Below are 14717 nucleotides of genomic sequence, written 5' to 3' on the forward strand. Positions count from 1 at the left end.
TTTTATTTCTTTTTCTTCTCTGATTGCTGTGGCTAAAACTTCCAAAACTATGTTGAATAATAGTGGTGAGAGTGGACAACCTTGTCTTTTTCCTGATCTTAGGGGAAATGGTTTCATTTTTTCACCATTGAGAATGATGTTGGCTGTGGTTTTGTCATATATGGTCTTTATTATGTTGAGGTAAGTTCCCTCTATGCCTACTTTCTGGAGGGTTTTTATCATAAATGGTGTTGAATTCTTTGGGAAGCTTTTTCTGCATCTATGAAGAGTTTGCGAAGGATAGGTGTTAGCTCTTCTCTAAATGTTTGATAGAATTCGCCTGTGAAGCCATCTGGTCCTGGGCTTTTGTTTGTTGGAAGATTTTTAATCACAGTCTCCCCTTAGTGCTTGTGATAGGTCTGTTTATATTTTCTATTTCTTCCTGGTTCAGTCTCAGAAGGTTGTGCTTTTCTAAGAATTTGTCCATTTCTTCCAGGTTGTCCATTTTATGGGCATATAGTTGTTTGTAGTAATCTCTCATGATCCTTTGCAGTGTCAGTTGTTACTTCTCCTTCTTCATTTCCAATTCTATTGATTTGAGTCTTCTCTCCTTTTTTTTTTGATGAGTCTGGCTAATGGTTTATCAATTTTGTTTATCTTCTCAAAGAACCAGCTTTTAGTTTTATTGATCTTTGCTATTGTTCCTTCCTTTATTTTTCCTTTATTTCTGATCTAATCTTTATGATTTCTTTCCCTCTGCTGACTCTGGGGTTGTTTTGTTCTTCTTTCTCTAATTGCTTTAGGTAAGGTTTGGTTGTTTATTTGAGATGTTTCTTGTTTCTTGAGGTAGGATTGTATTGCTAACAACTTCCTTCTTAGAACTGCTTTTGCTGCATCCCATAGGTTTTGGGTCGTCGTGCTTTCATTGTCATTTGTTTCTAGGTTTTTTTTAATTTCCTCTTTCATTTCTTCAGTGATCTCTTGGTTATTAAGTAGTGTATTGTTTAGCCTCCATGTGTTTGTATTTTTTTACAGATATTTTTCCTGTAATTGATATCTAGTCTCATAGCGTTGTGGTTGGAAAAGATGCTTGATACCATTTCAGTTTTCTTAAATTTACCAAGGCTTGATTTGTGCCCCAACATGTGATCTATCCTGCAGATAGTTTGATGAGCACTTTAGAAGACCGTGTATTCTGTTGAGTTTGCATGGAATGTCCTATACATATCAATTAAGTCCATCTTGTTTAATGTGTTTTATAAAGCTTGTGTTTCCTTATTTATTTTCATTTTGGATGATCTGTCCGTTGGTGAAAGTGGGGTGTTAAAGTCCCCTACTATGGTTGTGTTACTGTCGATTTCCCTGTTTATGGCTTTAGTGTTTGCCTTGTGTATTGAGGTGCTCCTATGTTGGGTGCCTAAACATTTACAATTGTTCTGTCTTCTTCTTGGATTGATCCCTTGATCATGATGTAGTGTCCTTCTTTGTCTCTTGTAATAGTCTTTATTTTAAAAGGTCTGAAGTGGGTCTGTTGTAGACAGCATATATATGGGTCTTGTTTTTGTATCCATTCAGCCAGTCTGTGTCTTTTGGTGGGAGCATTTAATCCATTTACATTTAAGGTAATTATCGATATGTATGTTCCTATTCCCATTTTCTTAATTGTTTTGGATGTGTTATTGTAGGTCTTTTCCTTCTCTTGTGTTTCTTGCCTAGAGAAGTTCCTTTAGCATTTGTTGTAAAGCTGGTTTGGTGGTGCTGAACTCTTTCAGCTTTTGCTTGTCGGTAAAGGTTTTAATTTCTCCATCAAGTCTGAATGAGATCCTTGCTGGGTAGAGTAATATTGGTTGTAGGTTTTTCCCTTTGATCACTTTAAAGATGTCTTGCCACTCCCTTCTGGCTTGCAGAGTTTCTGCTGAAAGATCAGCTGTTAACCTTATGGGGATTCCCTTGTATACTTTTCCCTTGGTGCTTTTAGTATTTTTTCTTTGTATTTAATTTTTGATAGTTTGATTAATATGTGTCTTGGTGTGTTTCTCCTTGGATTTATCGTATATGGGACTCTCTGCACTTCCTGGAGTTGATTGACTATTTCCTTTCCCATATTAGGGAAGTTTTCAACTATAATCTCTTCAAATATTTCTCAGTCCCTTTCTTTTTCTCTTCTTCTTCTGGGAGCCCTATAGTTCTAAATTGGTGCATTTAATCTTGTCCCAGAGGTCTCTGAGACTGTCTTCAATTCTTTTCATTCTTTTTTCTTTATTCTGTTCTGTGGTAATTATATCCACTATTTTATCTTCCAGGTCACTTATCCGTTCTTCTGCCTCTGTTATTCTGCTTTTTGATTCCTTCTAGGGAATTTTAAATGTCATTTATTGTGTTGTTCATCATTGTTTGTTTGCTCTTTAGTTCTTCTAGGTCATTGTTAAACGTTTCTTGTATTTTCTCCATTCTATTTCCAAGATTTTGGATCATTTTTACTATCATTACTCTGAATTCTTTTTCAGGTAGACTGCCTATTTCCTCTTCATTTGTTTGGTCTGGTGGGTTTTTACCTTGTTCCTTCGTCTGCTGTGTGTTTCTTATTTTGCTTAACTTACTGTGTTTGGGTCTCCTTTTCGCAGGCTGCAGGTTTGTAGTTCCCATTGTTTTTGGTGTCTGCTAAGGTTGGTGTAGTGGGTTATGTAGGCTTCTTGGTGGAGGGGACTAGTGCCTGTGTTCTGGTGGATGAGTCTGGGTCTTGTCTTTCTGGTGGTCAGGACCGCATCCAGTTGTGTTTTGGGATGTCTGTTACCTTATTATGATTTTAGGCAGCCTCTCTGCTAATGGGTGGGGTTGTGTATCTGTCTTACTGGTTGTTTGGCATGGGGAGCTTGCTGGTCGTTGAGTGGAGGTGGGTCATAGCTTTGAGATGGAAATCTCTGGGAGAGCTTTTGCCATTTGATATTACGTGGGGCTGGGAGGTGGACCAATGTCCTGAACTCGGCTCTCCCACCTCAGAGGCACAGGTCTAACACCTGGCCGGAGCACCAAGACCCTATCAGCCACACGGCTTGGTCAGCTGTACTGTCACAGAGTCGCCTGAGGGCCAGGCATCCTGTCAGGGGCTTCTCTCCTCGGATCCCAGAGACGCCTGTGGGCGACCTCCTGTCAGGGGCTTCCCAGTCAGGTGCTGTCACCTGAAGGCTGGGTGTTGGGTCTGAGTCGGGCAGGGCGCTGGGCGCTCGCCTTCTCTGCTCCTGAGCGCAGCATCGGGGGGTTTGGCCGGCGTCTGAGGCCCAGGTTATGGCTTCCACCCAGGTTTACATCTAGCCCACAGGTTTACATCTGGGCTCCATGTTTACGACTTGGGGGGTTTACGTCTGAGGGTTTACTTCCGGATCCCAGTTTTTCATCTGGGCCCGGTTTACCACTTGGGGGGTTTGCTTCTGGACCACAGGTTTACATCTCAAGATAGCTTTAATAGCTAACATTTATATAGCTCTTGCCTTTTGCCAGCCACTGTAATATGTGTTTTGCATATAGTAACTTGCCTAATTCCTACAACTACTCTATAAGATAGATACTGTTATTATTCTCATTTTAGAAATAGGCTGCTGAAGTAGAGAGAGGTTAAATAATTTGACCAGGATCACAGCTAGTAAGTGGTAGAACTGAGTTTCAAATGCAGGCAGTTTGGCTCCAGGACCAGTTATGAATGATTGAATGAACCTGGTTCCCATTTACCCTTGTCTGCACACAGATGCTCATATACTAAATGTCACTAATTTTCAAGGCATTACTTTTTAATTTTTTTTTCTAGTTGTAATGAATTTTCCTTCTTCCCCTCCCCTCTGATTATCCATTTAGAAAACTTTTATCGGTCTATGGCCAAGTACTAATCTAGGCACTGGCAATATAGAAATAAAAGTTAGTCTCCACTGCCAAGAAACTGAGTCTCATGGGAGAAGACGTAGAGGATAACAGACAATTATGATAGGATGTGGTAAGTGCTATGATTGAAGATGCCTAGAGGGAGTGCACTTAGCCTAGCCAGAAGAGGGTAACTCCTGACCTGAATTTTGATGGAGTAGGATTTAGCCAAGGATAGGAATCCCAGCCTTCTTTCATTTGTCCTCACTATCTCTCTTTTTTTCCTCTTTATGTAGAATGGAGTGCAGTTGTTTCTTCAGAACCTTCAGAGTTATCCTTTTACGTATCTGCGTGATTCCATTGTTCCTTCTCTCTTCTTCTTTGTCATGTTTTACTTGCCAACCTCCTCACTATGTTTTCCACCACACTTTGTGTCTTTTTTCTTTCTTATTTCTTTCTTAGTTTATTTCTTTAGTCCTCCCTAGAAACTCTGTCTTATCTAATATAGTAGAGACTTAAATTTACTTTTCTTTAGCCCCCTTTCTTCCTGTCTAGCAGGATGGCCAGTAAATATATGACTCATGGTCAGTAGTATTTAACCTCTCTGTGCCACAGTTTCCTCACCTTTAAAGTGGGCACACTAGTAGTGACTACCTCGTTAGGTTGTTTAGAGGATAAAATGAGTTAATGCCTGTAAAACTTAGAAGAGTGCCTGGAATATAAATAAAAAAGGCAGACAGTCAATAAAAGCTTGGGACTCCTATCTTCCTTGGCTAAGTCCTATTTTTGTCCAAATATTTGGCCCCTGACTTGCTGTTGTTCTGCCTTAATTGTTCATCAGGGATCTGGTTTTACTTCAGTGTGCCCATTTTCTTTCCTTCTCCTTGGGGTTCTCCTTTGCTAGTCTAGGTGCTTACAGTTCTGATTTCCTTTTTGTGGTGGACAATAACTTGGGAGGTTGTCAGGAAGACAAGACATTGTTATCATTCATGTTTCATGACATATTAGTAGGGGTTTATAATAATAAAATAGGTTTTTGTTTCATATAGCAACAGGGTTCATTAAAAGATTAAAATCCTTTCCCCATTCTTATTATAGTTATGCATACTTATTTTAAAAGATAAAAATATTACAGAAATATAAAACTTAAAAGTGAAAGTTGCATTCCCTAAATATTTATTGAGTGCCTACTATGTGATAAGATACTGTTAGGTGCTGGAACATAATTGCTGTTAATAGTTTGGTGTATATGCTTACAGCTATTTTTAAAGGTCTTTGTAATCATATAAGTAATAATATTTACTAAAATTAAACCATACTTAAAATTACTCTTTTGTTTCTTTTCATCACCAAATAATATATTTTAGGTGATTTTCATGTTAGCACATAAAGATTCACCAATTCTTTTAAACTACCGGATAGTATTCTTTTGAATGGATATACTATAATTTAGTTAATAAAACTCCTATTGATGGATTCCTTATAGTTTTCAATTCCTTATTATTATAAGCAGTGATGCAATGAAAATCCTCTTACATATATATTTTTGGCATATGTATTTCTGGATAATAAATTTCTAGAAGTGGAGTTCCTGGATCAAATGGCTTATTAATTTAGAATCTTAATAAATTAAAAAAGATTGCTCGTTTAAACATCAACCTTCTTGTCTGTTTCCCCATACTTTTATCAACATTAGGTATTATTATTCTTTATACTGTCTGCCAGTCTAATTGGTGAATATGTTTCATTGTTTTAATTTGCGTTGAAAAATTATTGAGATAGGGCTTTCTTTAATATCTTTATTGGCTAGTTGTATTTTATATTTTTTGACCTATACTATGTTCATGTCCTTGGCCCAATTTTCTGTTGGATTGTTCTTTATTTTATTGCTTAGTAAGATCTTGGTATATTAGGTAAAATAGTCCTGTCATATGTTGGAAAAATTTTTTTGCTTGTTTTTTAATATAGTACCTTACTTCATAGAAGTTTTTAATTTATAGGTAGTTGTATTTCTTATTCTTTTTTATAGCATCTTGGTTTTGTTTCATGCTTAGGGATTCCTTTCCCAACAAGAATAATAAGAATCTGAAAGATGCTCTTTATCAGTAGTACTTTTTGAGTTTTATCATAATCAAGGTTAATGATGTCCATCAGTGTTTGTTTCCTTTTTTTCTTTTTCCTTTTCATTGTGTTCTTAGATTTTGGTCTCCAGTTTAGCATGTACAACTTCATCAAGTAATTTGGCACCTTGGTGTATTATGATTTACTGTGTAGCAAATTAGAGTATAAAGTAGGATCGTCTTGGACCCTGCTTAACTGAATATCAATTTATAAGTACTTAATATTATGCTTGGTACTAATTAATAAGAGGGGTGACCAGCAGTCTGTTTGCCTGAGATAGTCTAAGTTTAACCTGTTTTCCAGTGTACCTTTTAATAGTGTCCCTTTTCCCTGCTGATTTTAAACAAACAAAACCAGCCAATTATTTTACCAGCAAAATAACTTTATTTTGGAATACCAGAGACGTGCAGTTTGGGACAAGCAAAAAATGGTGAACTATAGGCCTATCTGGAGAATGGATGAGAGGGCCTTGCTTTTATAGAGGAAAGGAGGAAATTGGGGAGGGCTGTGGGGGTTCTTCATTGGCTGCAGATGGCGGGCAGCTTGTCCTTGCTGGATCAGGAGGAAATCTTTCGTCCTGCTGGGGTTTGTAAGCTGCGGTGAATGATACATATGTGAGAACTTCCCCTTCATGGCTTCCTGACTTCACTTTAAATGAGGTTTCCCTTATTCATTTCATATTACTCTCAGAAGTGCCTCAGTTCAGTTTTAAAAATTATAAGGATTATAAGGGGTAGTAGTTCACATTAGGATATTTTAATATTAAGGCTTCAGTTGTTTCTGTTTACATTATTCCTCCAGTACTTAGTAATACTTCATGTGCTTTAGCTTTAAAAAAATCTCTCATTTCTATTATTTTCATGATGAACTTGTTGCAAAGTTCATAGAGTTGCTTATGTGAGGTATTTCTAGAGCAGTGATGTTAGTGTATATCCTTTTAACCTTCATCTCACCATCCAGAATAATGCTTACTTTTTTTTTTTTTGAAATTTTGGCTTTCATTAGTTTTTTTTGTTTTGTTTTGTTTTTTAATAAATTTACTTACTTATTTTTGGCTGCATTGGGTCTTCGTTGCTGCGTGCGTTGCAGTGAGCGGGGGCTACTCTTTGTTGCGGTGCTCAGGCTTCTCATTGCAGTAACTTCTCTTGTTGCGGAGCACAGGCTCTAGGTGCACGGGCTTCAGTAGTTGTGGCATGTGGGCTCAGTAGTTGTGGCTCACGGGCTCTAGAGTGCAGGCTCAGTAGTTATGGTGCATGGGCTTAGTTGCTCCATGGCATGTGGGATCTTCCCGGACCAGGGCTCGAACCCATGTCCCCTGCATTGGCAGGTGGATTCTTAACCACTGCGCTACCAGGGAAGTCCCAATACTTACTTTTTGAATAAAATGTCCCTCATGATTCCTGTTTATCTGGTATCATCCTAAAGATGGTGAAGCATTTGTCTGTTCATGTGCGTATAGTTTGTTTATATTTTACTAAATATGTGATAAAATCTTTTCGGATGGATATGACCAAATCTTTTAACCTGGCCATATAAACCTTTGTTTATCACATTAATTTTTGGTGTTGAATATATCCACTGATACATGAATGAGTTTATGATTGGATCATGGGATTTGTAGCATGCTAAGTAAAACTGTTCTTAACACAGATCCCAATGTGATTCACTTAATGCCAATCCCTATTATACTGTAACAGCATTGATTAAAGCTTAGTACTTGCCATCAGCCAGACAGCTTTTTATCTAGCTTATTTCATCATTCAGACAATACTTCTCCAGCCTTTTCTTAGGTAGTACTGTGTCAAAGGCTTTGTTATAATGTAGGTGAATTGTGCCCATTACATCTCCTTTCTCTACCAACTCTGTTACCACTCAGAAGATTTATAGACCTTAGAATTACTCATTTTCACCACTGATTGTAAACTGTAACTGAACCTATCTTATTCTTTCTGAAACTATTCCTTTACATCTTGGGATGTTTTATACAGTTGCCATTTTAAAAGGCCAAATACTTTCATCTTTCCTTAGTCAAAAATATCTTGTACTTATCAATATATCTTTAAAAAACCTTAAAAAATTTTTTTAGATTTCTGGTTGTGTGTTTGTATCATATACATGTTTCTTGGTGTTATATATTGATATATTTGTCTAACTCTTGTTTTTAGTATTTATTTGTCTCACTAAATATTAATAACTATAGTAATAAAATAATATAAATAATTTAAATAAAATATTAATATCTGAGAATATTCAACTGATGAGTAAAGCACCATATAGGAATTTCTCATCGTGTTACCATTAGCTTTTAAATTTTCTCTCTTTGGGTAAATATATTTATTTATAGGTATTTTCAATTTCATACTGTGTAAACTGTAGACAAGAATTTTCATAAAAACTTGTGATTTGAAAATATTTATTTAGGCACTAAAGATAAAATGTATTAATGAAATACTGTTATTTTTGCAATGGTATAATTAAGCAAAAGTATTATTTGATTGTTCATTAGACACACAGTCATGTTTCTTGTTTTAAAATACATTAATATCTAATATAGTATGTAATATAATGTTTGTTCTTTTTGTATTTCTTCTGCAGAGAGTGATAATGAACTCTCGAGTGGAACAGGTGATGTGTCTAAGGATTGTCCTGAGAAGATCCTATATTCTTGGGGAGAATTGCTAGGAAGATGGTAAAATTTTTTTTTAATTGAAAATTTTATATTTACATATTTGATGTTAATTTGCTTTATTAATTAAAATCTATGTGTTTATATATCTTAATCTTAATCTTGAGATTACTTAGACAGTCAATATAGATAGTCATCTAGGGGATGAGCCCTCAACCACTCCAGTGTTTGGCATTTGGAAAGATGAGTAGGAAAGGTCATGCAAAGGAGTCCAAGAAAGCTCCTTTGGAGGAGGAGAACCAAGGGGAGGAAGAGAACCAAGGTAGAAATCAAGTGAATTAACGCTATAAAGAAGGAGGAAGTGATCAACTGCTGATAGGTCAAGTCAGAGGAAGCCTGAGAATTTCATTGGGTCCAGCGATTTGAATGTCACTGGTTACTTGGACAAGAACCCCTCTGTGGAGAGGTAGGAATGAAAGCCTGATTGGACTATGTCTAAGAGGAAAGGTAATCAGCAGTTATAGATAGATAGGTCTTCAGAGAAGTTTTTCTAGAAGGAGAGGATAAGAAATAGGGACATAATTAGGAAGTGGATGTGGGTTGAGAGATTATCCTGAAAATTAAGATGGCCAATATAGCCTGTACATTGTATGTTGTTGGAAATGATCTAGTAGGAAGAGAAAATTTGATAATGCCAGAGGAAGAGGACACAGTTGCAAGAGAAGTCGATGAATAGGCAAGAAGAGATGGACTTGTTGACTAGTGGAGGAGTTGTATTTAGAAGCGCAGAACATTCATTGTAACAGAAGGAAAGCGGGGGCATGGCTATAAAACTAATAGCTGACTTAAGTGTACTTACTGTGTGTTGGGTGCTGATCTAAGCACTTTAGATACCTTAGTTAATTATCATCATGACAACCCTCTGACTTAGGGATTATTATTATCTTCATTTTACAGATGGGAAAACGGAGGCGCAGCTATGTCAGGTAGCTAGTATAAACATACACAGCAATTAATGGCAGCAAATAAGTAACTTGCTCAAGATCCCATGGTCAATAAATAATTTGCCCATGATCATGCAGCAAGTAAATGACAGGATTTGAATCTAGGCAGTCTGGCTCCAGAGCCAGCACTTTTTAACCAGTTGGACAGGCTGCCATTTCTATAATGTACATAGGTTTCTGGATTACTTTTTATAGGAGCATGTAGAAGTTTTAATACAAGAGAGAATAAACTAGGAAAATTGATACCCTTCCCAGACTTCTCGTATGAGTTTAAAGAGAGATCATGAGAATGGCAGTATGGTGAACAGGAAAACAAAATACTTTTATGACTAATTAAACAGCCAGTTGAGATCTTTATTTATAAAAAGCAAAATTTATAACTTGGTTCAATATACAGCATCCTCTTAGGTTCTAGGAGATACATAGATAAATACACAGTTCCTACCTTTGAGGTTCATAATCAAGAAGGGCGGGAATATACACTCATAACAGACCATTTTAACAAAATATCTGAAACACTGAGGTTGTTTCAAATTTCTTAACCATTTTGTTAAGAAAATGGTTAAGAAATTTCATTTTTATAAAATGACAATCACTTGATTTTTTACCCAACTTAAAAAATTCATCTATTCTCTCTTAGGAATTGTATGCTGAGTTAAAGATAAATAGGAGATAATTCCTACCCCCAAAGAGTTTACCATCTTATAGAGGCATACAGACATTTAAACAGATAATTGTGACATAATGGATAAATGCTTCTGTTAGCACTGAGGACCCAATGGAAATTTTTGAATGAACACAAAATTAGGGAAAAAAAATACAATAAATGTGATAAAGAAAATCCCCAACAAATATTTTAAAGGTGAAATTGCTATGATGCTTTTTATTATTTAGAAAGGTAATTTTGGAGTAGGAAGGAACTGTTAATAGAGAAACTAGTTAGGATGTAATTGCATGGGTCAATGAGGTCTATACCAAACTCATGGGTCTTTTGTATGGAGAGGAGTTCCAAACAGAGAAAGAATTCTGAAGTAGAGTTGATGGGATTTCTCAGCTATCATTCAGTGTACATTTTTTGCAGAAATAAAATACCATCTTTCTACATTATATTTTTAGTAGTGGACTTCAAGAAACTCATTGAAAGAATCTGAGGGAACTATTTTAAAGGACTAAGATAACTGATTTTTAGACCTTTAGAAAACTTGCTGGATCTTTTACAATTCAAGTATGTATTTTTATTTTATTTGGCCTATTATTGCGGTTGTGTCATGACAATTCATATGAAAACGATAAAATTTGCTTGTTTGAGAGTTTATATATATTACACAAGAATTGACAAAATTTTTAAATTGCTCTTGGAATATCTTTTTTAAACATTCATCTTTTTTAGATTTAGAACTTTTCAGCAAGTCTTAGGAATACTAGCTTAGGGACTTACATGAAGATATTTTTGTGATTTACTTAGGTAAAGCACCTTTTGGGGAAAACACTACATTTTGTGCTTTGGGGAGATTTTTATGAGGAGACAGCCTGTGTTCTCAAGGAACTTTTTTTTTGGGGGGGCGGGTACGCGGGCCCCTCACTGTCGTGGCCCCTCCCGTTGCGGACCACAGGCTCCGGACACGCAGGCTCAGCGGCCATGGCTCACGGGCCCAGCCGCTCCGCGGCATGTGGGATCTTCCTGGACCGGGGCACGAACCCTCGTCCCCTGCTTTGGCAGGCGGACTCCCAACCACTGCACCACCAGGGAAGCCCCTCAAGGAACTTTTAAATAAAACATAGTTGAAAGTATTTTCAACTTATTATAAAACAACTAGATCACTCTGTTAAAATAAAGTGAAGCTTTTATGGATAAAATCAGAATTCAGATAATGAAATATACTATTAGAAAGATATAAAGGAAGACTATTTAATGCTAATTTGAAAAATATCAGAAAAAATAAGGATACTATGGAAAAGAAAATGAAAAACAGACTGTAAAATGTTCAGTAATGGAGGTCTTCATACAAGACTGGAGTTAAGGTGTCTTGATGAAAGAACTAAATAAAAAAAATGAGGAAACAAGGATTGAGAGAGGAGAGGGAGAGGGTCAGGGAGAGAGGAAATGAGGAGATGTTTGTGAAGGGAGGACTTGGAAACAAACTGAAGTGGTAGCAAGATTTCTTTTTCCTGAATATATTCAGAATGGTAATGCTGATGACCTATACATTAAATTATTTAAAGAATTTAAGGAATTGGGGCAGAATTATTTCTGGATAGCTTAAGAAAGCAGAGTGCTGAAGCTGAACCCTTAGATGTAAGTCAGCTTTTGTGGCAGGAAGATTTTCTAACCAAAAAAATGAAGTGAACCTCTGAGGTAAAAATTGAGTATTAGTTTATTATATATAAATAAAACAATCTTCAAACTATTCATTCTCTTTTATTAGACTTTCAGAAAATCAGTATGCATTTAATAGGCACTTTGATTGTATTTTTCATGGCTATACTTAATTATCACAGTGGGAAAATGTGTTCTTAATCTGTGGTTTCTCAACCTAGCTGAGCATCAGCAAACTGACAGGGGAAAAAAAATCTAAATTTGGGAAACATGAAGGATTTGAATCACTAAGCATGAACAACCATAGCTTCCTTCCTTTTCACATCAATATAATGTTCCACTTTTTTGACTAATGAAAAAACCTGGCAAAAACATATACAAATCAGAATAAAATATGTGCTCTTGATTTTCCCAGTGACCTTTAATCTGTCTCTTTTCTTGAAACTTTTCTTCATGTAGCTTGTTTAACTTAAAGTAAGACCTAGGTTGACATATCTAGGTCTTATCATTAATGGGGGAAGGACAAATCCCTAACTTTACTTGATGTTCTCCATCTTTTAGTTTCAGTTCTAGCTATTCCCTTTTCTGAGAAAACCTTTTAAAATGGGTCAGGCTGCTGCCCTCACATTCTCATATCTTCTAACCACTTACTTCCACCTCCCCTCTATCAAAACTGCCCTAATTCCATCAGTGACCACTCAGTTTCATTCAATGGCTTTTCTTCTCATCTCTTGATTTCTCTGCTGTTTTTGTTAGAAATGATACCTTCCCTTTGAAATTCTCTTCTGGACAGCTTTAACAATAGAGAAAGTTCTTACATGCCCAGATAGTTTCAAGAAAAGATGCCTCTTTGAAGGTAACTAGAGGAATATAAAACAGCTTTATGATCCTATTAGAATCAGTGAGAATGTTTGCTTTTAAAAAAGCATTCTTTAGCTTAGACTTAGTAGTTGATCATATTAATTTAGTTTCATAAATTTATTCATTTGCCTAAAATGTATTGAAGACCTTTTATATGCCAGGCACTGTTCTAGGTTCTTGGGATACATAGCTAAAGAAGACAGAGATTCCTGCCCTTGTGGAGTTTATATTCATGCATTAAAAACTGCCCAATTACTACTTTTTTAGTATATGTCTGGTTTATGTGTGACTTTTTGAATAATTTGATACCTATCTTGCTTCTAGTGCAGAGCTCAGCACCTGTCGTAACTAGCCTATTTCCAAGTCTCTTGATAGCTGCAGTTAATGTTGTAAGCTATTAAAGCCATGGCCATATGTATTTATATTTTTATTAGAAATATTGAAACAATGATTATTTCTATAGATTGTTCTTTTATTTGGGTCTTCTCTGGTCATAGATGTATACTAGTAGCATTTGGCTTAGTATCCACTAGTATCTCTTAAGTACTAGAGTGCTATATGCAATATAATTACTGTGTCATTACAAGAATAATCAATAAATTAAAGCGTTAATCATGTTGTGTTATGGATGACCTAGTTCTTTTTAAATGTCAGTCTGTAAAGATAAATAGTGCCTGGGTTTTTAAGAGAGGAGAAAAGACTTTTCTATTATACCCAGCCAAACAGATGGCTGAGGGTCAGCTAGAAGCTCAGTGTTGGTTGAGTTGAATCATATTATAGTAAAATGTGTATTAGGGACTGTTGATTATTAACCTTAAAGTGTGTGTATGCATGAGTAGGAAGAGATATTCTAGATTCAAAATCTTATATAAATCATTATACAAAGTAATTTGAGCCAACATAACATTTAATCAAGCTGTTTGTCCTCTTCATGTTGTCTGCCGTATTGGAAGCGTATCGTAGTAGGATGAGTGGATGTTAGGAGGTCATTGTAGAGGTTGTAGAGTGACTACAGTTGGTGGCAGTGGAAGCAGAAGTACATGGATTTTGGACAGCTTGGGAAAATAAAATGCATTAGACTTCTTGGATTAGTAATGGATTATGGGACAGAGAGTAATGTCAACCATAACTCCTAGGTTTCTAATTTGGTTGGATTGTAGTGACAATCACTGAGGTAGGATACCCTGGAAAACGATGAGGTTTAGGGAGAAAGAATATGAGTTTAGATTTGAGCATGCTGATTTCTGGAGCTCAGAATACATGGCATGGATGACAATGCCCAGAGACAAGAGACTGAAGAGAATTAGATCACTGAGGGAAACTGGAGAGATTAAAAGCTCAGAACACTTAAGAGGTTAATAGAGGGGAAGCAATCATCAGTGGGGTTTGTGGGTGGGGGGAAAAGAGAGTGCTTTGTTATTGAAGCCAAGGGAAACAAAGTGGTCAACAGTGAAAGGAGTGAAAAATGTCTTTTGAATTTAGCGGCATAGAGAGAGGTCATGTATTGCTTAAGTGAAAACTGTTTCTAGGAGTAATAGAGAATCCATGTTGAGTTGAGCTGAGGAATGAGTGTGAGGGGAAGAAATAGAGATTGAGTATACAGCGATCCTTTAGAGAAATTTGATGTGCAAGGTAGGAGACAGTATGATATCTAGAGTGTGATGTGGGGTGGAATAAAGGTTTCTTTTATAGGAGATATTTATTGGAATTTTAATAGCTGTAGATACATAGTGATGACCTTGATTTCTGTATAACGTGTAATATATTTAATTATTTTGAATTCTTATATGATATTGTACATTATGGGACTCATAATTCAGCATATTTTGCATTTAATTTAATAGGAAATGAGCTTAGCCCTTTGCACACTGTTGTTTTTAGTTAACTCTTTTTTATTTTTTTACATCAAGAGTACAGAAACTTTCCTAGCCCTCAAACCACATATGTTTTTCCTATT

General features: G+C 36.1%; 1 protein-coding gene across 2 annotated transcripts in view; it reads left to right on the forward strand.

The window, feature by feature from the left end:
- RABGAP1L (RAB GTPase activating protein 1 like) overlaps positions 1-14717 on the forward strand; it is a 642929-nt gene that overhangs the window by 119201 nt on the left and 509011 nt on the right. For both annotated transcript variants that reach the window (XM_055084169.1, XM_028488591.2), the window contains exon 11: positions 8548-8641. In XM_055084169.1, the coding sequence (XP_054940144.1) occupies positions 8548-8641 (94 nt within the window). The remainder of the gene's footprint in view (positions 1-8547; positions 8642-14717) is intronic.

The sequence above is a fragment of the Physeter macrocephalus genome, chromosome 4 (assembly GCF_002837175.3).
Source record: "Physeter macrocephalus isolate SW-GA chromosome 4, ASM283717v5, whole genome shotgun sequence".
In the NCBI taxonomy this organism is placed as follows: domain Eukaryota; kingdom Metazoa; phylum Chordata; class Mammalia; order Artiodactyla; family Physeteridae; genus Physeter; species Physeter macrocephalus.